Source organism: Heterodontus francisci, chromosome X (assembly GCF_036365525.1).
Source record: "Heterodontus francisci isolate sHetFra1 chromosome X, sHetFra1.hap1, whole genome shotgun sequence".
In the NCBI taxonomy this organism is placed as follows: domain Eukaryota; kingdom Metazoa; phylum Chordata; class Chondrichthyes; order Heterodontiformes; family Heterodontidae; genus Heterodontus; species Heterodontus francisci.
The window spans coordinates 9849772-9876023 of record NC_090421.1 but is presented as its reverse complement, the minus strand read 5'-3'; the positions used below and the strand labels follow the sequence as shown (position 1 = coordinate 9876023).

The 26252-nt window shown below is 42.3% G+C and overlaps 1 protein-coding gene across 13 annotated transcripts in view; it reads left to right on the top strand.

Moving 5' to 3' along the window:
• The window catches only part of LOC137358726 (sodium channel protein type 8 subunit alpha-like), a 238476-nt gene that overhangs the window by 148069 nt on the left and 64155 nt on the right, over nucleotides 1-26252 (top strand). For 12 of the 13 annotated variants that reach the window (XM_068024971.1, XM_068024981.1, XM_068024984.1 and 9 more), the window contains 2 exons: nucleotides 16512-16644; nucleotides 25615-25853. In XM_068024971.1, coding sequence (XP_067881072.1) covers nucleotides 16512-16644; nucleotides 25615-25853 — 372 coding nt within the window. Of the gene's footprint in view, nucleotides 1-10402; nucleotides 10446-16511; nucleotides 16645-25614; nucleotides 25854-26252 lie in introns of those variants that run through there. The other variant, XM_068024983.1, reaches the window with a different exon arrangement.

Here is a 26252-nt window from a genome sequence, read left to right as displayed (position 1 = left end):
AGATGAGTGTTCAGCTTCAGCATAATTCATGGCACTGCTTTTACATGCTTGGTAAACAAAATGGAAAAGGTTTGCCAAATGCTTTCTAGTGAAGGCGTTTCCCTGCTAACATCCTTTTGTTTATCTGCGACTTTCTTATTTTTATATATTTTTGTCCACCCAGCAAACCCTGATGACATCATAGGATCTGGTTGATGCAAAGCACAGTTCTGTCTAAAAACAGCAAAAATGTGTGGTACTTGCTGTTTGCTATGGGAAGGAACTGGTGCAAAGGGGTTACGGAGTCTAGCAGTGAGCAGGAGCTGAATTAACATAATCATTGAACTTTCGAGCTCAGGCATCCCTTTCAAATGACTTTCCCCTAATGATGTAATCAGCATTCATAACATAAACAGAAATATATTTTGCAACCAAAAGAAAAAGAGGCAGAAAAAATGCAAAAGGTTGTTAATCATAGTGAATCTTGTTTCTGAGCTTTGCTCACGAAACAAGTAAAATCTGTAAAAGATGCATGAAAAGAATTTGATTTTTAACTGTTTGAAATGATAAAGGATACTGTCTTGTTAATTATGTCAAGCCTAATGCATGAACTTAAACTGTTTTGATGGATGTTGGTTTTGCACTATATGTGGACCAGATCACACTCAAACAAGGATTGTAAAGCCCCACCATAAGAGGACTATTGTAGATGTGCAATTAGTCCATTTCACTTTCAACATTCTATTCTGATTCCAGTCAGCCTAGGTTAAAAGATTAAGCCTCCTTGAAGTTAATGCTGTTGGATAACATAGTACAATACTTCATGCGTTCATCTTAAATTCCAATCTTTGCTATTTTAGCAAAGATGTTAATTATCCATTTTAAATGTTATTTATGTAGGAACTTGGGAAGAACGTATTAAACATTCATACTCTAGTATCTCACAGCACAATTTCAAGACCAGGGCTTAAACACACCAATTGTTAAGCATTGCATTGTTTTGCTAAATTATTTTCTTTTGTGTTCTAGTCAGACTTGAAGTACATGTTTGTGCTCCAGGTATTGGTCTTCAGAGTGACGCAGGGCCTGAAAGACCCAAGATACGTTGCCAGTTCTGTATACAGGAAATGAAGCTTTGTGTATGCCCACTGGCACCCAAGTGCTCGTTCCATTTTAGTGTTAACGGAGAAGTCAAAAGGGCAGTTGATAAAAAGATAAATTTAAATTTTTAAAAATCCAGTGGACCATCTGGGGCCTTTTTGGACATCCGCTTGCACCAATTGTGGTTCACTGCAGTTGAGGTGCAAGCCTGAGAGGTATCCGCCTTCCTTTTCAAGATGGTCTCATTTTGGACAACTTCCCCACTGAATTCACAGCACTGCTTCAATCGATGCAAATCAGGAGCTGATTCCCATTGACACAAAACATGTCTCCTATAATTGGACAATAAATGAATTGAAAACAGCACCAGTGGTGTAATATTAGTCCAGGAAGCTAGAAGGCACTTTTACATTTTATGCTTCTGCAGTTTGGTCATGGGAGACCAGAATCCCTGTGTCTGCTCCCTATGTTTACATTGCTATAGCCAGCTCCCTTATCGCTTATCCAACAAAAACATGGATCTGAGCTGAAAAACATGACCTGAATTTAGTGATCTAAACACAGGGAGCTGATGCAAAGATGTTGCTCTCGGTGACTTGAAGTACAGATGCGGCATACGTGAAAATGCCTGCCAATGTGATTTAAATTATCACCTATGGCAAAATACCAAGGATTATTTTGTTGCCCAGATTGCAACCTGTATGTTAACCTTTTTCAGAATTGAATTTGCATTTTTCACCAAATAATATACAAACATATTTTAGGCAAAATATCATTTAAGTTATAATGACAAAACATTCCTTTGGGGACTGGGTTATGCAACAAAAAACCTTTTCACATCTGAGATGTGGATTACAGATTTCTCCCTCCCTCTCCCCTCTTCTCCTGCTGTCAAGGCATTAAGTAATTTTGGGCATTATAGATTCTGTTCCTGTTGGATGCAAGTTGGATGCCCCCAATTGGTGTTAAACTAGCAAATTCACTCGGAAGCCATCCAATGGCTGAGATGGAAAATAGTAACAAGACATTAAAGCAGTCGGGGTGCTCTTCTGAGGTTGTGGGTGAACACATTGTTGGGATAGCACAGAGGGAGCTTTACTTTCCATGTAACATTGTTATTAGCTGACCTGTGAGTGCTTGATACTGATACAGAGTACCAAAAGTGTTTCATTGCTCAGAATCAACATCTCTCCATTTCAATGGAGGAAAAGGCTTGGAAATTCCTCGGTGCTGCTATTGCTCTGCTACTGAGTGTGGCTGAACCCCCGTTTACACAGATAAACAAGATTTCTGTCTCACTTTTGGCAACAGCTGAGCGGGAGCAGCTCCAAGGAATTCCCTGGCCAAAAATCCTCCCTGAAACACACTCCTGTTTTGACCGAAATTGTACATGAAATTCAGTTCTTTGAGGGCTGATATGAGACAACAATTAAGCTGCAAAAGATTTAGGGAACCAGGAGAGACAGGGTATTTGGTTGTGAGATGGAGCATATCTGATCTTGATTTCCATAAACATGGCCTAATTGATGCAAAGTTTTTGCCTAGTTGCAAGTTATTGCCCTATTTCTGTCCTTTCTTTATGCTTACTGCATTCCCCCTATTCAAATGTTATTATTATGTATAATGAACATTTTTGGGTTTAACTTGTATCAGTGAAGATATTTAGATATTTTTACTTCGAAAGGTAATCTAATTCATAGTATTTTCTAAGTCTTTCTATGCATGAATCTGTTCTTGTGAATGCACAGTGTAAAGTTCTTGGCTGTTTCTGTTGTTTCTGAATTCCCCATTTCAGTTATTTTCTCTCTTCTTTTCAGCCCCCTAGTCCTAAACACCATTTCCCCAACGAGAAAGGAGACTTGTCCCCTGCTTCCAGTCCCCTTCCACTATCTGCTTAACGGCTTGTGAGAAAATACTCAACAACAAACTTGGGCAACCTTCCATCTGAGTTTCCTTTCTCCTTCTCCCCCTTACCTTGGTCCAGCCAAGATCAGAAATTCACTGTGTGAGGTACCACAGAGACAAATCCTTGCACTGGATGGCACAGCACATTGATATATCCCATAAACCTCATAACAAATTTATTAATTTTATTATATAATCCCAACATCCCAGTTGAGAGGCTTGATGGTTCCTCATGGGGATGGGAGGGAAAGAGAACAAGCCAGCAAGTCAATTGGTAATGTTCTCATGCATTTCTAATGTGTCAGCTTGGTTCAATTGGTAGCACTCTGTCTCCTGAGTCAGAAAGTTGTTCAAACCCCACTCCAAGGACTTGAGAATGTAATCTAGGCTGACACATTAGTGCAGTACTGAGGGAATGCTGCATTGTCACAGATTCTGTCTTTCAGGTGAGACATTAAATTGAAGCCCCAAATTCCTACTCAGGTGGATGGTAAAGATCCCATGCCACAATTTGAAAAAGAACATGGAGTTCTCCCAGTGTCCTGGCCAACATTTTTCCATCAATTATCACAAAAAACAGATTAACTGGTTAATCATCTCATTGCTATTTGTGGGATCTTGTGTGCAAAATGGCTGTCATATTTGTCTGCATAACAGTTGCTGCTCTTCAGAAGAATTAATTGTATGTGAAATGCAATGAGACATTTCTGAGAGACTTGATTTGCTACAAAAATGCATGCCTTCTTTATAATGGCTGACTCAAGAGCAATATAGATGGAGGCCTGGGTGTGAGCCCCTTAACTGATACTTTTTGCCTGGGCATAATGGGACCTAAGGGAGGTAATTAAATAATGGGGAAATATATATTAATATTTTAATAAAATGTTGAATAAACAAAGCTAATGCGGACAGAAGCATTATCTGGTATAGTGCTGAACAATACAAACCAGAAGTTCAGAGGTCAAATTCCTGGTCTGTACTGAGTTAGCTAATCTCAGCTGGGGCAGCAATGGTGATGCGACGATTGGCCACAGGATCCATGGGCTAGATAGGGACAAAAATCATCTCTTAACTGCTATTCACTGGATCCTGCTGGAAAATTCATTGAGTGGTTTGGGGGTGAAGATACGATCAGCTGTGATGCTTCCCAAGGTAAAATCACTCCTGATTGTCCAGGCGCGCGTAGGGCAAATGGGTGAAGTACTCAAGCGCAGCCATCACCCATAGAGCTGTACCTTCAAGATAGGAGGGCAAAGAATTGGGGAAAATGTAAAAGTATATTTGGTTGCCATATATGTGTCAGTTGTAACACAACTGTGATTCTTGGTCGATTCCACCCGGCATCTTGTATTGACTATTCAAAACACAAGTGCAAAAAAGTGTGTACAGAATATAACAGAGAATATTCATTGCACTGACGTGAATGTTCTAAAAAGCTTAATTTGGATGATGGAGATTTATAAGTTGGTGCATCAAAAGTTAACTTGTTTGGACACAAACGTGATCTGAAATAGTTTGGTAGCGGCACTGCCACACTATGCATCTTTTCCCCTTGTCTTATAGTTAGAATTAGTTCTTTTAGGTTTGGTGTGTATCCCACAATGAATGTTGATGACTCGCAGGGTTTGTACTTTTGACTAGGATCAATATAGGGAAAAATAATAGAAACACATCAATGACTGGGAAGCTCTGATCAGGGCCACTAGTTTACGGTGACTGACTAAGTCAAATTATTACATGATTTTCCTGGTGTTTTGAAAGTCACATTTTGCAATTATACCAATATATCTTTCAAAATGGCAAATCAGTGGCTATATTCATAATTTTGATTTTAAATCTGTTTGATGGATGGAGCTGTTCATTTACATGATATTTTAATATTGTTCACGTAACCCCCTTCCCTTCAATGGCTTTTGTCTACAGATAGCTTCTTCAGTCCTGAGGCTTGTTGGGCAAGTAAAATACAGGCATGACTTCAATATCAATGTTCCATGTTAAGCTGACAATATTTTTTCTGCCACTGTAAGAGAAGTGACAGTGTGTAAATGGCATCACATGGTGTTGCCATGTATGATGTGAGATAGTATCAGCTTTGATATGGTGCAGCTTATTAGAAGAGATTTGTCTTTTTAACAAAAAGATCAAAGAGCAGGTGAGAATTTGTGTTCTAATGTTAAATGTTTTTTAAAAATACAGATTTCCCTAATGAATATCCTCTGGGATATGAACTGTGCTCTCACCTTGCGTAGCTTTATACGTGGCCTCTGGTCTTCCCCAACCTATCTAATTGGAATCTTCTCTCAAGAAAGAATAATCAAGCCAGTTAACAATTTTGTACATCACTGTCAAATTACCCCAAAGTCTACAAATCTCTAAAAGAAATAGACCCAGCCTTTAAGCTTTTCTGACTATCTAGAGGCTGTTAAGTCGGGAATCATCCTTCTCGGCCTCCCTTAGAATTTTTGCAATGTTTCTATCTCACCCACCATATGGGGGGACCAAAATTAGATGCAGTCTTCCAAATTCTAACCAGGGTCTTGTACAAGAGCAAGACAGTGTGCTTTGTTTTATATTGAATGGTTCTATCTGTGCAGTGCTTCTTGGCTTTGGTCATGAACATTTAGCGAGCTATAAATATCAATACCAAGAACCCGTTCTTTCTCAATTGAGTTTAATTCTGTACCATGTAATGTGCAAGCACACTTGGTATTGGCCCTGCCCACTTATCTAAGTTAAAGGACATCTGCCAGAGTTTGGCCCATTCCCCCAGCACATTTAGATCCACTTGCAGGAGTTCCTTCTCCTGGCACTTGCACAACTTTTAGTGTCAACTTGCAAGACCATTCCCCAAACACCTATATCTAGGTCATTTATAAAAATAGTAAAAAGCAAAGGTCCCAAGACCAATTCCAGCAGGACATCCCCTTGTAACTGGCCTCCATGCAGATCCATAATCATGAACCACAACTTTCTGCCTACAGAAATGGAGCCAATTCCTAATCCATTGGAACAGCTTCCCACCAATGCCTTAAGATTCCATCTTGTGTCCGTGCTGGCTCTCTACAAGAGCAACTCAGCTAGTCCCACTCCCCCACCCCTTCCCTGCGGCTCTGCAATTTCCAGATGATTATCCAATTCCCATTTGAAAGCACAATTGAATCTGCCTTCACCACAGTCTCAGGCAATGCATTCCAGATCCTAACCACTCGCTGCATTAAAAATAAAAAGTTTTTCGTCATGTCGCCTTTGGTTCTTTTGCCGTTCACCTTAAATTGGTGACCTCTGGTTCTTGACCTTTCTGCCAATGGGAACAGTTTCTCTCTATCTACTCTGTCCAGACTCCTCATGATTTTGAACACCTCCATCAAATCTCCTCTCAACCTTCTCTCCAAGGCGAACAGCCCCATCTTCAATCTATTCTTGTAAATGAAGTTCCTCATGCCTGGAACCAATCTCATAAATAGTTTCTGCACCCTCTCCAATACCTTCACATCTTTTCTAAAGTGTGGTGTCCAGAATTGGACACAATACACCAGCTGAAGCCAAACCAGTGTTTTGTAAAGGCTCACCATAACTTCTGAGTTCTGATGAAAGGTCATTGACCTGAAATGTTAACACTGTTTCTCTTTCCACAAATGTTGCCAGGACTGCTGAGTATTTCCAGCACTTTTTGTTTTTATTTCACCATAACTTCCTTACTTTTGTACTCTATGTCTCTATTTATAAAACCCATATGCCTTTTTAACCACTTTTTCAACCTGCCTTGCCACCTTCAACAATTCATGTGCCGCTACCTCCAGGTCTCTCTGCTCCTGAACCCCCTTTAGAATTGTACTCTTGAGTTTATATTGCCATTCCTTGTTCTTCCTATCAAAATGCATCAATTCACACTTCTCTGCATTAAATTTCATCTGTCACATGTCCACCCATCCCACCAGCCTTGAAGTCTATCACTATGCTCCTCACAGTTCACAATACTTCCAAGTTTTGTATCAGCTGCAACTTTTGAAATTGTTCCGTGAACACCTAAGTCTAAGTCATTAATATAGATCAAGAAAAATAGTGGTCCTAGTACCGACCCCTGGGGAACCCCACTTCCTCCAGTCCAAAAAAACATTATTCACCACTACTCTGTTTCCTGTCACTCAATCAACTTCGTATCCATGCTGCCACTGTCCCTTTTATTCCGTGGGATTTGACTTTGCTCACAGGCCTGTTATGTGGCAATTTATCAAACACCTTTTGGAAGTCCAGATACACCACACCAACCACATTACCCTCATCAACCCGGTCTGTGGCCTCATCAAAATAACTTAATCAAGTTAGTGAAACACCATTTGCCTTTAACAAACCCGTGATGGCTTTCCTTAATTAATCCAACATTATAGAACATAGAACATACAGCACAGAACAGGCCCTTCGGCCCACAATGTTGTGCCGATCCTTTGTCCTCTGTCAAGGACAATTTAATCTATACCCCATCATTCTCCTTGTCCATTGTCAATTGTCCAAGTGACTGTTAATTTAGTCCTAGACTATTGTTTCTAAAAGCTTTCCCACCACTGATGTTAAACTGACTGGCCTGTAGTTGCTGGGCTTATTCTTGCACTCTTTTTTGAACAAGGGTGTATCATTTGCAATTCTCTAATCCTCTGGCACCACCCCTGTATGTAAGGAAGATTGGAAAATTATGGCCTGTATGTCCACAAGTTCCATCCTTAGTTCCCTTAGATGCATCTCATCCGATCCTTTCAAGTACCTCCTTTTGATCAATTTTTAGCCCATCCAGTGTCTCAACCACCTCCTCTTTCACTATTACTTTGGCAGCATCTTCCTTGGTAAAGACACATGCTAAGTATTCATTTATTGCCTTAGCCATGCCCTCTGCCTCCATGTGTATCTACCCTTTTTGGTCCCTAATCAGCACCACCCCTCCTTTTTCCACCCTTTTACTATTTATATGCTTATAGAAGACTTTTGGATTCACTTTTATGTTAGCTGCCAGTCTCCTCATACTCTTTCTCTGTTTCTCTTACTTTTTTCACTTCTCCTCTGAACTTTCTATATTCACCCTGGTTCTCACACATTCAGGAGAGGAAAGGGCTGAAAACTGATGGCATGTGGAGGAGGGGAAAAAAGGTTTATTTCAAACCGTTTTCAGAGCTTTGGTAACCATGACAATTAGTGGTACAGCTTCATCAAGCATTTCCTGATTGCTGATTGGCCCCTTTTTTTCTCCCTCCCCATTTGGTTCGTAGAATTGTTGCCATGCAAATTACATGCAGAAGAGACTCAAAGTAACACCTTAAACCATGTCCTAAAACTACTGTGTCAAAAAACTTGAAGCAATATAAATTTCTGACATTTATTATCCTAATCTGCACCAAGTGACTCTTCTGGCTCTGGCCAGGTTTTGCCTGTCAAGGAGGCCATTGCTGCTATTCTGTTCAGGCTAAAATCACTGATCAGGCCCCAATTTTGTCATCGGAGCCCAATATGCATATTTAAAGAAATTCCCGCCAGCTTGGGGTGAAAGTCCTTGCCTTTTGAATTGCAGACATCCAGGCCAGGGCGGAGAAAGAGTGGGTAACTCTCTTGCTCTATTTTAACTGCTCCACACAGGGCAGACAAATTTTCAGCAGGGGTCCTCAAACCAGCGTTAGGCTATTAATTTGCACAGGGAAGACTGTTGGCGTCTGTTTGAGGCCTGTTGTTTCTACTTGTCTTCATTCCCGTATCCAAGGAATATGGGCAAGATTAAATTCCAGGGACTCACTCCATCACTTTCTGTTATCTACCAGTGGGTTCCCTCCATTGTTGCAGATAATGAAGGTTCCACAGGGATGTGGTCTGCAGCTTGAAGAGTGATTCAACTGTGACTTCACCTATGTTTACTTGACAACAATTGTTGCCTTGAAGGGATTCAATTTTGCCTTAGCAGTAGAATAATACATTGCATGTTATTTGGTCCTTATAAAACAACAGACCTGATTTATGGTGAGCAACAACATTGATCTCAATATTAAAATATCTGCCACAGATCCGCAATACTCCAGGTACTTAACTTTGTTACAAATCCAAAGCAATTGGGGGGAATTAAATTTGCAAGCAGTTAAGATTGGTATCACTAGTATTTTATAAATAGCTACAATTATTTTGATTTGTTTATAAAGAGGTGTGGTCTTAAAGGGACAGTTCAGGGTCCAGCTGTGTTGAGACCTGAATTACCCATATGGAGTATCAGAGAAGATTATCTTCTTTAAAGTAAATGGGTGAACGCCTGTGCTAAAATAGGAAACAGAGGAAGATCATACCAATATGTTAAGTGCTTATCTACTAATATTGCCAGTGGTAATTTGTAGGATGTAATGCCATGCAGCTCAAAGCCTGAAGTGATGTGGCGTGGGATGCATGAACTTTAATTACAAGAGGTGAATTACAGTCTGTGGGGTGAAACTGATTTCTTGAATTTCCAACAAAGCAGAAAATAGTGGAAATATATAGGACGTCTGTCAGCATCTGTAACTAGAAACAAAACAAGTTAATGCAAGAGGGCCTAAGTGTTTTGTCTTTGTGCGCCACTAGAATGCATATCATGGAGCCTTGTACATAAAGGCCCCAAAGCTCAAAAGTCCTATGAACTGTTGTCGGAGATGCAGAGGGGCGGGATTTCTTCCTGTCCCATGGACCTGACCCCACAAAAAATCACAAGGCCAACTTGTTTTAATGTTGGCCAGGGTAAAATTGTAAATTTCCCCGAGAGTTGATGAGTTATGCTAGGATGGCCCAGAAAATACATGGGGTGGTGGGGTGGTGGTGGAGGGAGGGGTGGTGGAGGTGTCAGCCTTGGTTTAGTGGTCGTCCTCTGAGTCACAGCATCATAGGTTCAAGTCCCATTAGATTGATACTTCAGTGCAGTACTGAGGGAGTGCTGCTCCTTATAGCTAAAATCCTGTTCATCCACTCAGGTTAGAGGTTCCATGGCACTATTCAAAAAAGAGCAGGGGCATTCTCCTCATGTACTGGCTGAAATTTATCCCTTAAGCATCACTAAATCTCATTGCTGTTTGTAGGACCTTGTGGTGCAAAAGTTTGGCTTTGAAGTGATTTGGGAAATCCTGTGATCCTGAAATGCACTATGCAAGTTTGTTTGTTCTTTATTTCTGACGGTCCAGCTGCAGAATTTGAAGCTGAACTATTCTTAATGCAGGGCCAGTATGCAGCAAAGTGAAGACCTGGCTCCTGCAAGAAGTAGTAAGAAAAGAACAGCAAACTTCTCAGAGTGACAAAACGATTGTTCTGACTGAAATCGGGCACAAAAGGGATGCAAAAGTTAGAGCTCTGCAGCAAGCCAAGAGCATGTGGAAGGAAGTGGCACAAGCAGTGAGTGACAATCCCTAATCCTCACGCTATTCATCCAGTGCAGGAAGAGGTTTCATGACCTCCCAAGGTCAGCAAAGGTAAGCTGTCATTCATCTATATTTTAGTCCTAAATATGCAGTGACAAATATAAGGTTATAATCCTGTGAACTGTATGGACTCCTTCACATGGAAGAAATTTTTTTTTTAATTCATTCATGGGATGTAGGCGTCACTGGCCAGGCCAGCATTTATTGCCCATTCCTAATTGCCCTTGAGAAGGTGGTGGTGAGCTGCATTCTTGAACTGCTGCAGTCCATTTGGGGTAGGTATACCCACAGTGCTGTTAGGAAGGGAGTTCCAGGATTTTGACCCAGCGACAGTGAAGGAACGGCGATATAGTTCCAAGTCAGGATGGTGTGTGACTTGGAGGGGAACTTGCAGGTGGTGGTGTTCCCATGTATTTGCTGCCCTTGTCCTTCTAGTTGGTAGAGGTCGCGGATTTGGAAGGTGCAGTTGAAGGAGCCTTGGTGCATTGCTGCAGTGCATCTTGTAGATGGTACACACTGCTGCCACTGTGCGTCAGTGGTGGAGGGAGTGAATGTTTGTAGATGGGGTGCCAATCAAGCAGGCTGCTTTGTCCTGGATGGTGTCAAGCTTCTTGAGTGTTGTTGGAGCTGCACCCATCCAGGCAAGTGGAGAGTATTCCATCACACTCCTGACTTGTGCCTTGTAGATGGTGGACAGGCTTTGGGGAGTCAGGAGGTGAGTTACTCACCTCAGGATTCCTAGCCTCTGACCTGCTCTTGTAGCCACGGTATTTATATGGCTCCTCCAGTTCAGTTTCTGGTCAATGGTAGCCCCCAGGATGTTGATAGTGGGGGATTCAGCGATGGTAATGTCATTGAATGTCAAGGGGAGATGGTTAGATTCTCTCTTGTTGGAGATGGTCATTGCCTGGCACTTGTGTGGCGCGAATGTTACTTGCCACTTATCAGCCAAGCCTGGATATTGTCCAGGTCTTGCTGCATTTCTACACGGACTGCTTCAGTATCTGAGGAGTCACAAATGGTGCTGAACATTGTGCAATCATCAGCGAACATCCCCACTTCTGACCTTATGATTGAAGGAAGGTCATTGATGAAGCAGCTGAAGATGGTTGGGCCTAGGACACTACGCTGAGGAACTCCTGCAGTGATGTCCTGGAGCTCAGATGATTGACCTCCAACAACCACAACCATCTTCCTTTGCGCTCGGTATGACTCCAGCCAGCGGAGGGTTTTCCCCCTGATTGCCATTGACCTCAGTTTTGCTAGGGCTCCTTGATGCCATACTCGGTCAAATGCTGCCTTGATGTCAAGGGCAGTCACTCTCACCTCACCTCTTGAGTTCAGCTCAATTCCATTGCATTGCTGGAGAATCCTGCAATGTGCGCATGCCCTTTTGATGAATAATTTTCGGTATAGAAATTTGAAGTGAAACAATATTAAATGTTCCAATAGTTTTCAGATAAACTAGTCCCTATCTGAAAGTAATAACCATTCTGTTTGTGTGCAGGAAAGAAAATTTGGGCATAATTTGCAGGAACACCACGTCACAGGAGGAGGAGCAGCAATCATTTACCCATTCACTCAACAGGAAGAGGAGGCAGTTGCAATACTGGGATCCCACTCAGCTGAGGTGGAGATATGGGAGGTCCTGCACCCACAGTTGAAATGTGTAGAACAAGTACCAATGTTCAATGACCAAAAAAAAAATCAGTTTGCTGACACTCATACTTTGAGGGGACCCTTACATGAACAGAACAATAAGAAATGGTGGCTTGCAGGAAACACATTACATTTCTGTCCCCAGAGAACTGGAAGCAGAGAGAGAAAAACTAACTCATTAGCAGCACCTTCTCTAGCACAGCCAGCAGAAATTCACTCATGCCATCATTCACCCTCTGACTTGCAGTCACCAGCAGAAATAATGTCAATTCAGGGGGTTAATGATAGAAAGGATGAAGAGTGGACACTAGAAAAACTAGTGGGCACTATTCGAAATTAATCTTGGGTGGTAACACTAAACAGTGGTATCGAATCAATCTCCCATTATACGCCCCCCGCCCCCCGATATTCGTTCCATTGATTTCAAGTGGGGTATATACACAATATGATACTACCCGTTTATAGCTACTGCCCAAGACAAATTTCTGCCCAAGAGTGCTGCACAACACACAAGGAAGCCAGAGAAAGAGTATGGGAAGTAGAGAAGGATGTTCTCAAGTGGATGGTAAGGAGATGTCAGCCCTTAACTGAAGATCCTTTGGATGATCTCACAGATTCTGCCATGAAAAGAAAGATGCGAGCAGAATATCAAGCTGTAGAACTTCCCTGCAACTGTTCAGCGGAAAGCAGTTGTGGCTGTAGCAACATTAGAGGGGGCTTCACAACAATGCAGAGCATTCCTGAAGTGAGTGACAGCTCCAGAAACTTCAGCTCATGTCCCACAGAGGCTTCCTGACACATAACGCCATGGATGTATCGCGCTGGATATCTGTATGAAGGTCCAGATTTCCTTTGATGCTGACATATGTGCCTGGCTTTTCAGGTTGCCTGTTGTTCTACTTCCTGCCCCCACAAATAAAGCCTACAGAGAGGAGTCTCTTTGGGAAAAATATTTTGCAGCAACCCCATTCATTCTAGAGAGAAAAGAATCAGTCTCAAGGGAAACTTGGAAATGAAGCAAAGAGTGTCCAAAATAAAGAACAAAAAATGTTTTCACCAAAAGCCAATCCGGAGTAAAGTTGTGAGCCTCTGTCTTAAAACACAAAGAAAAACATAGTAATTCATCGTTAAGCTCCTTGCATCAACTTTCCTCTGTTGTTCTTCTCAGCTATCCTGTTTTATAATGGCATAAGTTAGATTGGTGGAACTAAGTGATGGAATTTAGGACAGATGATGATGTCCTGGATGGGTGTCACTTATGATGAAGTTTAGGAAGGAGCTTCACTGAATGTGCTAGCTCTGTGCTCTATGGTAGCTGAAAATATCCTTTCAGCTGATGGCATGGGTCTGCATCTGGCTTTCAGTTGACCCAGATCCTGTGAAAACAATTCCTCATGATGGTTGCCAGATTGGCGTACTGGTGACTGCAGATATGGTTGGTGGCATCTTGGCAGGCAATCTGGATTTACTTTTGATGACCCTAATGTGTCTTTCGTGGAGTATCACTGGAACCATGACAGACTGTGAGTGAGGTGATCTGAAGAAGCAACATTAAGATTACTCAGACATTCCCATGTCATCGTGATTCAATTGGGTCTGTTATCCCAAGTTCCTGTGAAGTAATTGTCCAAATCTGAAATATGAGCATGAGGGTACTTGCTGAAAGGCACTGAACACCACTTGTGCAGCCTGACCTGCCTGGTATTCCTCTGTTAGTCGTCCTGTACATTCAAAACACCTTAGGTAGGGCTGAATTCCTATTTGGAAATCCATTGATGCCAGTAATGATGCTGTGGTGGGGGGTGAGGGGGTCAACTTGAACAATTGGCACAAAGGCTCATGAGAACCCAAGTGCCAGCAGAAAAAAAAACAATAAAATAAAGCAAAAATGGGCAAAAGATAACTGAAATATTCAGAATTATAGTTCCTTACGTGTGCCTTTAAATTAGCTCCCAACACAGCTGATTCCCCAGCAATGCATTTCACATGGGTGTCTTTCTGAAATAATGTTCTATATGCCCAAAAGTCAGGAAGTGGCATGCAAAGTGTCCCCGCCTCCAAGTAAGTATTTAAATGAGCACCCACTTTACGCTGCTGGTCCTCAGCTGCTAGAAACTGTATGTGTGCAAAGTGGGTGGAGCTCCAGTAGGACAGAACTTTCGCCCATTTCCACAACTGGCCAGCTGATATTTACCATTATAGTGAGGGGCCAAATCTGACCTTTCTCTGTTCAGATGCTGACAGACATAAGCTATATTTCAAGCATTTTCTGTTTCAAATTTCAACCAGCTACAGTTTCATTTATCTTCTCTTTCCTCATGAATTCCAAAACGTTCCAAAAAAAATTGTGGGAACTGAACGATATCACATAATACTGTCCTTTTATTAAGGACATGAGAACATATGATCAGACAATTTAAGAGAAATTCTTGCCTCCAAGTAAGGAATCAAAATTCCGACATCCATTTCTCTTTTACTGGAATATATTTTCTCCTCTTAAAAATGCATTTTATTGCACTAGTTCTTAGTTACAAAAGATTGCATTGCATTTGTAATGTTTTTTTTTGTAAATTTGTTCTCTAGGCTACCTATAGTCACCCAGAGAAAGTGGTGATGGATTGTCGTCTTGAGCCCCTGCAGTCCTCATGATAGTGCTCCCATAGTAGTGTTTGGTAGGGAATTCCAGGATTTTGACCCAGTGACAATGAAGGAATGGTAATATATATCCAACTCGGGATGGAGGGGAACTTGGAGGTGTTTCCATGACATTGCTGCCCGTGTTGTTCTTGGTGTTAAGCGCTTGCAGGGGAGGGAGGTGCTGTAGAAGTAACTTTGGTAAGTTGCTGCAGTGTATTGTATTGATCATGTATAGTGCATCTGTAATGCATTGGTGCTCGGGTGGATATTAAGTCCAATGGAAGGAGCAATGATCGAATGAAGTGTACAAGGTATAATGTGCAAAGAGATTGAGGGGTCTTTATTGAAGAGCTTGAGGACTACCTTGGAGACTGATTCTGAGGGATTGGTGGCACTGTTAAGGTGTACTGTTATGCTTTCATTCGGTGAGATTTTAACTTACTCAAAGCCACTTGCAGAGAGTTAAAATCAGGCCCATGGTGTCTGATGGGTTTTGATAATGCTGCCATCGCTTTGGGAATTATCAAATTTGACTCGAGGTAAAGTGGGTTGCTGGAGGGAGGCCAGAAATGGGGAGCAGATTTTTAAAATGGTTGCGAGTAACTTCAGCAATTTTGTGCTTGAAGGAGGTAAAGGGCAGCGAATTGAAGCTATAGGGATAATGTTGTAACCCTATCTCTGACCAATGTTCTCTATGAATACCACTCCCTACTGGGATTGTAGAATTGGTAGAGAAAGAATATATTTTCAGTCTAAGTTGTGATTTCTTCATGAGCAGTTTAATTACAACTTAGATTTATACAGTGTTCCTTGTGTAAAAGAAGTTAACTCTCAGTTCTTAACATGATGGTGAAGTGAACACCAAATAGTAAAAGAGAAATTTTGGCAATGGCGGGGAGCTGACTTTTTCTGAGGCTTTTGAAGATAGAGCGGGAGGTAGCAAGGCTGAGAGAGATTTCTTGGTGGGCAAGAGCAGAGTGAGTAAAAATCTGACATGATGGAGCAAAGAGCAAATAGTAATCTAAAACAAAGGAGCAGAGGGTATGGCCAGGGGTACATACCTGAAGAAGGATCCTCACATAAGTTAGGATAAGGCCATGGAGGAATTTGAAGTCAAGGGCAAGTATATTAAAGTCAATTTCCTGGGGTAGAAGGAGCCATTGAAACAATGGATGTATGGGACTTTGGGAGGATAGGATATGGGACTGAGGGGTCCTGGATTGCTGGAGTTTATGAAGGGTGGAGGCAGGAAGAGTGTTGGAAAGATCAGTGTTCAAGGTAATGAGGATGTGGACTTAGGTTTCAGCAGTGGTGAAGAGTGGAAGAGATTGAAGCTTAAGTAGGGAGTACTAAAAGTTGTACAATGATTTATCTGTCAAGTCAAAATGTTATGTACATCACTAAATCTTAAGTTCAGCATGCAGAGTCTACTGATGAAGTAACTAGATAAGCTGCATTTATTCAAAATGTACCTTTTTTCCTTTTCTCCTTCACTTTTTTTGAAGTTAGTACTGGCCAAGTGTAATCCCACTACTGTTCTAAATATCTATATTACATGCATCTAAGTACAATACAATATAAAGATTATTTAACATGGAAAACTGGACATAAACTTGGTGAAACACTTAGCTAGGCTAGTTGCAGTGGAGGATGCTATCCTTGATGGGTGCCGATTGCTGTATTGAACTGATACGTGAACTCCCTCTCTCCTTTCCCTTCCTCACCTGCTTATCTATGGATGAAGCATGCGAGCTGCACATTGCCAATTTTCTTAAAAGAATAAAATGGAAACTATACTAATTTGAATATAACCATTTACAGCCTACCACTGAAATAGAAACTAAAAAGAAACATTCTGGATCCCTCCTGGTGTCGATGGACCAGTTGAATGCATCTTTCGGGAGAAAAGACAGAGCAAACAGTGTTTTAAGTGTTTTGACAAACACTCTTGAAGGTACGTACAATGCATGTTATCATTTTCAATTTCTAGATGGGTGATCTTCCAGGGCATTTATTTGAGTGTGCTGTTCAGTTGTAATGTCTTCCAATTCCTACAATACCGCAAGCTTTAAACAAATCTATTTTTACCAACCTCCTTCAATGGCCTCATGAGTAAGTGCACTAAATCATACGGACCGGGATGGTCCCAGGTTTAATCTCATGTCTCTACTGGACTAGCTGAGGATAGCAGGGGTGATAGTGTGGATGCTACAATTCATCTAAGTACCTCTGCGCTATTGAGGGAAAACATTCATCAGGATTCACACTCCTGATTGCTGTCTGGAAAGTGTATCTGTGGACACTGGGTGAGGACAGCACTGGGATCAGATGATGTTTCCCCCCCTTTCCACAAACCAAGCAAAATAAATTAATATTGACATTGAGTGGAATGGTTGTACGCAGCCAGTTTAGCCCAGTACGTGAAAGGTGTTATTTGACTTTTACTGTTAAAGAGGCAGAAACAATGGAAATCCATTCATTGCAGTCATTTTGGATTCAGAAACAGAATTGTACAGATAAGCCATGTTAAAATTTTGCAGGGATTCTGCTAATTTCCCATCATAACTCTGGCGGAATCCCTAAGACACGGTAAAACTCCCAGTAAAATGGCAGAGATCTGGTTGCGCTGAGCCTCCTCCATTTCTGGAAGATCCTGCAATACTTTGTGAGTCAAATGCTGGCAGTGGCTGAGGCCAGAGGCAGAGACTCCTTAAACTGGGATTGTGACCTGAGGAATCTTGGGGCCAGTGTCTTTTTGTGATGTGCTTGGCAAACTCACCACCATATTGTTAAGTTTCCAATTAAAGCTCCTGGGAAATCCACACCTACCAGCGTTTCTGTTTGCCCAACACAAAGGGCACACACTCTCCATTGAAACACTTGCCTAAGTCTAGAGAGCTAAGATGGTTGGCCAATTAGTGTATTGACCTATTTGTTTCTGGGTGAATCCAGTATTGTCAAACTGTTAAGGGAAATAAAACTATTCATCAGCTAGCGTGTTGCTTAAGGCGTTGTTATAGTTACTTTTCTAGACTTTGCACCAAATATCGGTATCAATGTCCAATAAGTGTCAGCCATGGTTCAGTTGGTAGAGCTCTCATCTCTGAGTCACAAGGTTCAAGCCCTACTCTAGCACTTGAGTACAAAAATCAAGGCTGACACTTGAGTGCAGTAGTAAGGGAGTGCTGTTTTTTGGGTGAGATGTTAAACAAGGACATGTCTGCCCTCTCAGGTGGATCTAAAAGATCCCATGACACTATTTGAAGAAGAGCAGGGCAGTTCTCCGTAGTGTCCTGCCCAATATTTATCCCTCAATTAGCATCACAAAAAAAATTATCTAGTCATTATCACATTGCTGTATGCAAATTAGCTGCTGTGTTTCCGACATTACAACAGTGACTACACTTCATAAAGTACTTCACTGGCTGTAAAGTGCTTTGAGACATCCGGTGGTTGTGATAGGCGCTATTTAAAATGTAAGTTTTTCCTTTCTATCAAAGTTGGCTTTACGATATCACATTGCAGTCAATAGCAAACTCACCATTCTCCCACCACCGGCTGGACTAAGAAATAGAAATGGTTTGACTCACTTTGTTCTGGTGACGGGAGAGCTGCACTTTCTCATGGGTCTTCGTTAACCGCTGCTAGATTCATTCAGTTTTGCGTGTGGCCACCTAAAAGTGCACAACCGCTTTTGGACATCTGACATCATGACGTACCTGCGCCAAAAATGGCAGATGAAAATGCTTGGGCTGAAACAGACCCATAACGACTTTTTTATGCTTCATGCATATGAAGAAGATAGATCTCTGTGTTCCCAACTGATGTGTTATGAAGAATGACACCCAGTGGCATAATAAACAGTTGTAGGAGGCCAATATAAGGCCATTGTTACGGTCAAGTGAGGAGAGGTTAAAGTGTTTCCCTCTTTTCCCTCTCCTTGTTAAACCACAACAGGTTTAATTCTTTCTTAAAGTGGATTTACTGGTCAATTCAGTAGGTCTTTGATTACTTACTTTCTATGATCATAACCAGAACCAATCAGACAGGTTTTCTTGAGTTAACAAAGAAAGAGGTTAACTTTATTGTACCTAAACTGAACTAATAAAATAATAAACAACACGCCAACTTTCACTCTCTCACACACACCAGAGGTTTACACACACACAAATAGGTTACAGAGTGGGGAAAGATTGGTTGAGTTTGAGTCCATTAAAAAGTATACAATCTGTGGAGTTTGGTGATTCGGCTGGCTTCTAGCTGAATTCAGTGGTCCTGAGGCTTTTAGTTTGAAAAGGTAGATAATTGGTTCGATGAGTTCCTTGAAGACAGCAATGCAGATAATTTCCTCCAACGGGATTTCTGATTGTAGTTGGAGTATGCAAAGGTGGTCAGTCAACAAGCAGTATTTGAAAGCTTTCAAGCTGGAATAGAGAGAGGGGGACCCCTACTTAGGGTCTGCACATGTCAGAGTCCAGTTGCTTCTCCTTTGCTGCAGAGAAAACACCAGCTTGAAACCACAGATGGGGAGGGGCTTGTCACACGACAGTCACTCAGTCATTCAAACGTAGCAGTTAGTCGTATTTCTCTGCTTGCTGAGGGAACAGGTAGTTCCTTTAAACTTCCTGCGTCTTGGTTCTTGCTGGGATATTAGCAGACATTTTGTCTCTCCTCATAAGCATTGCGTTGTAGGATACAGTGTTGCGAATAAGGTGATCATCTTAAGCTGAAAGGATGACTTTGCTGGCAACTTGTCTTTTAAAAATGTCTTTTGAAAAAATATGAATTCAGATCACCAGTCAGTGGATTAGCACCGCAGCCTCACAGCTCCAGCGACCTGGGTTCGATTCTGGGTACTGCCTGTGTGGAGTTTGCAAGTTCTCCCTGTGACCGCATGGATTTTCTCCGGGTGCTCCGGTTTCCTCTCACAGCCAAAGACTTGCAGGTTGATAGGTAAATTGGCCATTATAAATTGCCCCTAGTGTAGGTAGGTAGTGCGGGGGTGTGAGAGGGTACTGGGATTAATGTAGGATTAGTATAAATGGGTGGTTGATGGTCGGCACAGACTCGGTGGGCCGAAGGGCCTGTTTCAGTGCTGTATCTCTAAATAAATAAATAAATCATTCAACATTGGCGTAACACCATGGTCTGAAATCAAGAGTTAAAAGGAAGGCTGAGGGCTTCATTTTCTTCTGTTGCCTAATTTTGCTAAAAAGTGGATGCATATAATAGAGAATGACATGAGCTCCCATATGTTTAGGTGTTTTAATTGGGAAGGAAATGTGCTCAGGCAGTGGAGTAACGCAAGATGTTGGTTCCACCATAGATTGTGCTACGTAGTATAATAATGCAGGTTTGTGTCCATGGTTCCTCACATAGCAAGCTCCTAATTTTGGCCATGTCACCGGGGACAGAACTGATTCTCAATGGGGTAGAAGGTAAAATGAGTTTCCACAGACTGTAGCTGGCTTAAGAAGAGCACTGACAGAGGCTTCAGAATAGATTCCTTCCCAGCATTTTTGGCTAAATAATGGCGAGCAGTGCAGGAATTTGTGAGAGTTAGTGGAGAAAATAAAATGGCTTTAGGATAAGAGGGCAGGAGTGTATTATGATGCAAATTCCTGCCGATTCCCCCTTGATTTGTTCCAGCACGTTGAGCAGATCGTGGCCTCTTTGGGATCCTGGAATAAATCTGCAATCACCATTGCATTAAGCACAGTTGTTTAAAAAACAAAACCTTTTTCGCCAGAGTAAAACTGTCCTGCAGGGCTAGTATTAATTTATTTTTGGTTTTGCATGATTAATTTCAACCCTTGCTTTATAATCAGTGTTAATTGTGCAGCATTACAATTGTGATTTCATTTGGACTGTGTTCATTCACCAGAAAAGAGATACAATGTAGAATGAAAGGACAGGCAAGACTGCCTGGAGGTTTGCTTGAGTTATTTATTGGGCGGCAGGGATAATTTGCACAACCTTCCCCAGGTGATGAACTGGTTCATCTAGAGTCCAAGATAGAATGGATTCTAAATCATCCCACCCGATTTTATGCTCTCCCCACCTCCAAACTTGCCACAGGGGAGAGCATAAAATTCCACCCAAAGGGATTTTATCTGGTTGATGGGGGTCTCACCGTCTGGAAAAGGTGACACCGAGAACCTCACGTCACCTCTTCTATGGAAGGCCCACCTAATCAAGTACCAATCAGGCACTTAAGTGGACAGTGGAAAGCCTTCCACTGGATCAAGGACCTCGATGACGGAAGTCCCGCCCTCTGAGAGCTGCAGGCCAATCAGAGGCCGGCAGCTCTTTAACTGAGCAGTGCTACCACAGACACGGTGGCTGCTGCTGGTGGAGCACGTATCCCATATGCCTTCCTAACCACCTTATCTACCTGTGCTGCTGCCTTCAGTGATCTATGGATAAGTACACCAAGGTCCCTCTGACCCTCTGTACTTCCTAGGGTCCTACCATCCATTGTATATTCCCTTGCCTTGTTAGTCCTCCCAAAATGCATCACCTCACACTTCTCAGGATTAAATTCCATTTTCCACTGCTCCGCCAATCTTACCAGCCCATCTATATCGTCCTGTAATCTAAGGCTTTCCTCCTTACTATTTACGACACCACCAATTTTCGTGTCATCTGTGAACTTACTGATCATACCTCGTTTATTCACATCTAAATCATTAATCTACACTACAAACAGCAAGGGTCCCAGCACCGATGCCTGTGGTACACCACTGGTCACAGGCTTCCACTTGCAAAAACAACCCTCAACCATTACCCTCTGCCTCCTGCCACTAAGCCAATTTTGGATCCAATTTGCCAAATTGCCCTGGATTCCATGGGCTCTTACCTTCTTAACCAATCTCCCATGCGGGACCTTATCAAAAGCCTTACTGATGTCCATTTGGACTACATCAACTGCTTTACCCTCATCTACACATCTAGTCACCTCCTCAAAAAATTAAATCAAGTTAGTTAGACATGATCTCCCCCTGACAAAGCCATATTGACTATCCCTGATTAAATCCCTGCCTCTCCAAGTGGAGATTAATGCTGTCCCTCAGAATTTTTTCCTGGTTTATCCCTGCTACCCTTCTTGAATAATGGTACCACATTTGCTGTCCTTCAATCCTCTGGTACCTCTCCTGTGGCCAGAAAGGATTTGAAAATTTGTGTCAGAGCCCCTGCTATCTCCTCCCTTGCCTCACATAACAGCCTGGGATATATCTCATTTGGGCCTGGGGATTTATCCACTTTTAAGCCCGCTAAAACAGCTAATACTTCCTCCCTTTCAATGCTAATATGTTCGAGTATATCACAATCCCCCTCCCTGATCTCTCCACCTACATCGTCCTTCTCCATAGTGAACACAAATGAAAAGTAATCATTTAAAACCTCACCTATGTCCTCCGGCTCCACCCACAGAAGGTTGTTTTCCTTAGAGCAGCGAAGGCTGAGGGGGGACATGATTGAGGTATACAAAATTATGAGGGGCATTGATAGGTTAGATAGGAAGAAATGTTTTCCCTTAGCGGAGGTGTCAATAACCAGGGGGCTTAGATTTAAGGTAAGGGGCAGGAGGTTTAGAGGGGATTTGAGGAAACAAATTTCACCCAGAGGGTGGTTGGAATATGGAATGCACTGCCTGAAGAGGTGGTAGAAGCAGGAACCCTCACAACATTTAAGAAGTATTTAGATGAGCACTTGAAACGCCATAGCATACAAGGCTACGGGCCAAGTGCTGGAAAATGGGATTAGAATAGATAGGTGCTTGATGGCCGGCACAGACACGATGGGCCGAAGGGCCTGTTTCTGTGCTGTATAACTCTATGACAGATTGCCATTTTGGTCCCTAGTGGGCCCTACTGTTTCCCTGGTTATCCTCTTGCCCTTAATATACTTATAAAACGCCTTAGGATTTTCCTTTATCTTGCCTGCCAGTGTGAATGGCAGGGCAGGCTCGATGGGCCGTATGTTCTACTCCTGCTCCTATTTCTTATGTTCTTAAATCTTTTCACTCAGAGAGCTGTTGGGTTCTGGAATGCACAACCTGAAAAGGCAGGGGAAGCTGATTCCATGATTCCATTGAAAGGGTATTTGAAGACGAGGAACTTGCCAGGTGACAGACAAAAAGCAGGGATGTGGGACTAAGTATGACTGCTCTTGCAAAGAGCCAGCAGAAGCTTTCTTTCGTGGGACGTGGGCATCACTGGCAAGGCCAACATTTGTTGCCCATCCCTAATTATCATTGAACTGAGTGGTTTGCTAGGCTATTTCAGAGGGCAATTAAGAGTTACCCACATTGCTTTGGAGTCTGGAATCAGACCAGTTAAGGATGGCAGATTTCTTTCCCTGAAGGGCATTAATGAACCAGATTTTTTTTTACAACAATTGACAATGGTTTCATGGTCGCCATTAGACTAGTTTCTTTTTTAATTCTAGATTTATTAATTGAATTCAGATTTCACTATCTGCCATGGTGGGATTCAAACCCATGTCCCCAGAGCATTAGCCAAGGCCTGTGGATTATTAGTCCAGTGACATTACCACTGCACTACCGCCTCCCTGCCTCCCTCTATAATTATTGGCCTCAAATTTAAAATTCTCATCCTTGGTTTCAAATTCCTCCATGGCCTTGCCTTTCCCTATCTCTGTAACCTCCTCCAGCCTGACAACCTTCTGAGATCTCTGCGCTCATCTAATTCTGGCCTCTTGCGCATCCCTGATTTTTATCGCTCCAGCATTGGCAGCTGTGCCTTTGGCTGCCTCTGCTCTAAGCTCTGAAATTTCCTCCCTAAATATCTCCACCTCTCTCCTTTAAATTGCTCCTTAAAACCTACCTATTTGACCAAGCTTTTGGTTACTTGTCCTAATATCTCCTAATGTGGCTCGGTGACAAATTTTATTTGATAATAGCTCATGTGAAACTCCTTCAGGCTTTGTACTAAGTTAAAGGCGCTAGATAAATGCAAGTTGTTGTTCACCAGTATATAGTTTCACCTACCATTTGGCAGTCCAGTTTTATTCTACTCGTGTGCAGACAAATGCACTGCTCCAGGAATGCACTCTAGAGGTCATTGGTGGCTGCAGCACTGGCTAGAGTAGAACTAAGCCACATAAAGAAAAAAAGAAAAACTTGCATTTATATAGTGCCTTTCACGACCACCAGATGTGTCAAAGCGCTTTATGGCCAATTAAGTACTTTTGAAGTGTTGTAATGTAGGAAACGTGACAGCCAATTTGTGCACAGCAAGCTCCCACAAACAGCAATGTGATAATGACCAGATCATCTTTTCTTGTGATGTTGACTGAAGTATAAATATTGGCCAGGACACCGGGGAGAACTCCCCTGCTCTTCTTCGAAATAGTGCCATGGGTTCTTAAGCGTCCACCTGAGAGGTCAGACGGATCCTCGGTTTAATGCCTCATCCAAAAGATGGCACCTCTGACAGTGCAACACTCCCTCAGCACTGCGCTGGAGTGGGACGTGGGCGAAGAATGTTCCAGACTGCACTGAGTTACCTGACCTCAGCCTAAGATGTGGTTGGATATTACAGTTGGCTTTGGTGCTCCTGGCCTCAGGAGGGGAACCATCAGCCAGGGTTCCCATCCTGCTTACACTCCAGTAACCCCAATGGGAAAATGTGCATGCACTGTTACAATGCAAGGACAGGATAAACTGTTGCTACAATGCCGTACCACCATGGTCCAATATCCTGCCTACCCTCACATCTGGAGTTGCACATAAAGAATGAGTTAGCTATCACTGAGTGACAGCAAAACTGTATTTCAGCATGGATCAATACCTGCAATAGAAAAGTGGGGTGAAAATTGAAGGGGAAGAAAGCAAATACGGTTATACAAATGCAATGTGCCTTCAGTGCACCTTTTCTTGAACTGTAATCAGCAGTCTGTTCCTTGAAAATGAAGTGTAGTATAAGGACCTGAAAGGATTAATGCTGGAGACAGTGAGAACAACTCCTTCCACTGTAGTGATGATGATGTAATACTCACATGGTAATGGGCTTTGTGAAAAAGAGAGCAGCAGCACAAAGGATGTCAGCTAGAGAGGCTTATGGAGAGTGTAAATAATAAGTTATTTGTTGGCCTTATCCAGACTCTCAGACTTTATCAACAGCCTCTGAGCTACGCTACAACTACAACAATACTCAACAGTTAGCACTGAATGATTGTTCATGCAGAGCTTACGTAAATCAGGATTATTTTTTCAACAGCGTATGTTCACATCAAATCAGTATACCTCCAACTAAGTGCTCAGATGTTTACACAATAGGTCGTTAAGCTATACAGTCCAGGCTCAATTGCTTGGTCAATGCTGAGTTAGCTGGCCTAATCAATGTGCCAGCTTTGGTGCTACACTGGCCTGGGGTTAAAGAATGAAAACTGAGCCTACTTCTGCTGGCTATTCCAGAAATCCTTGCTGAAAATGTACATGTGTGGACATCAGGTGAGTACAGGACATTGGGCTCACCTATGATGCCCTCTGTGGTAAGTAAAATAGCCTTACAACCACACACATGAAGAATTGTCACTTGGGGGAGGTACTGATGACCATCGAACCAGCCCCCATTAAGGAATTGATTGAGGTGCAATTGGACATGGGCAAGGAGGCAATATAGGTGGAATCACATTGATCGCCTGTTAAACACTCCGCCCAACCTTCAGTTCCATTGACTTCAGTCGAGCCAAATGTCATGTGTGGTATATAATGGGTGACAAAAGCGTGCCTGCTTGTTTTGTGCCATCGCCCAAGTCCAATTTCACCCCTGATACCTTCAGGAGGTGAGAGGGGAGGAATTCATGAAGCAATTAATGAACACAGGAGCACTGAGCACAACTTTGTGCAGCTAACAATGGTGGCTATTTGATTTAAAATTCTGCTTTGTGATTTCAGAACTTGAAGAGTCTCAAAGGAAGTGCCCGCCCTGCTGGTATAAATTTGCTAATATGTTTCTGATCTGGGAATGCTGCCCTCAGTGGGTGAAGCTTAAAGAGTACATGCACCTGTTTGTGTTTGATCCATTTGTGGACCTAGCCATTACCATTTGTATTGCACTCAACACCCTCTTCATGGCAATGGAGCACTACCCAATGACAAAGTCCTTTGAAGATGGTTTGGCTGTGGGAAACCTGGTAAGGCTCATGATTTATTTTCTCTTTTATGTATATGCTCCACACAAGTCTCATCCCACCCTACTTTATCTAACCCTTCAGCATATTGTTGTATTCCTTTCTCACTTAGGAAGTTATCTGTATTCCCCCTTAAAAGCATCTATGCTATTTGCCGTTTGGTAGCAAGTTCCATATTCGAACCACACACTGAGTAATGAAGTTTGTCCGGAGTTCCTTTTTGTATTTATTAGTGACCGTCTTACATTTATGATCTCTCGTTCTGGACTCCTCCACAAATGGAAACATCTCCTCTACATCTGCCCTATGAAACCCCTTCAAAATCTTAGAGACCCCTATTGAGTCCCCCCACTCTTGGCCTTCTCTTTTCTAGAGAAAAGGACCCCAGCCTCTTCAACCTTT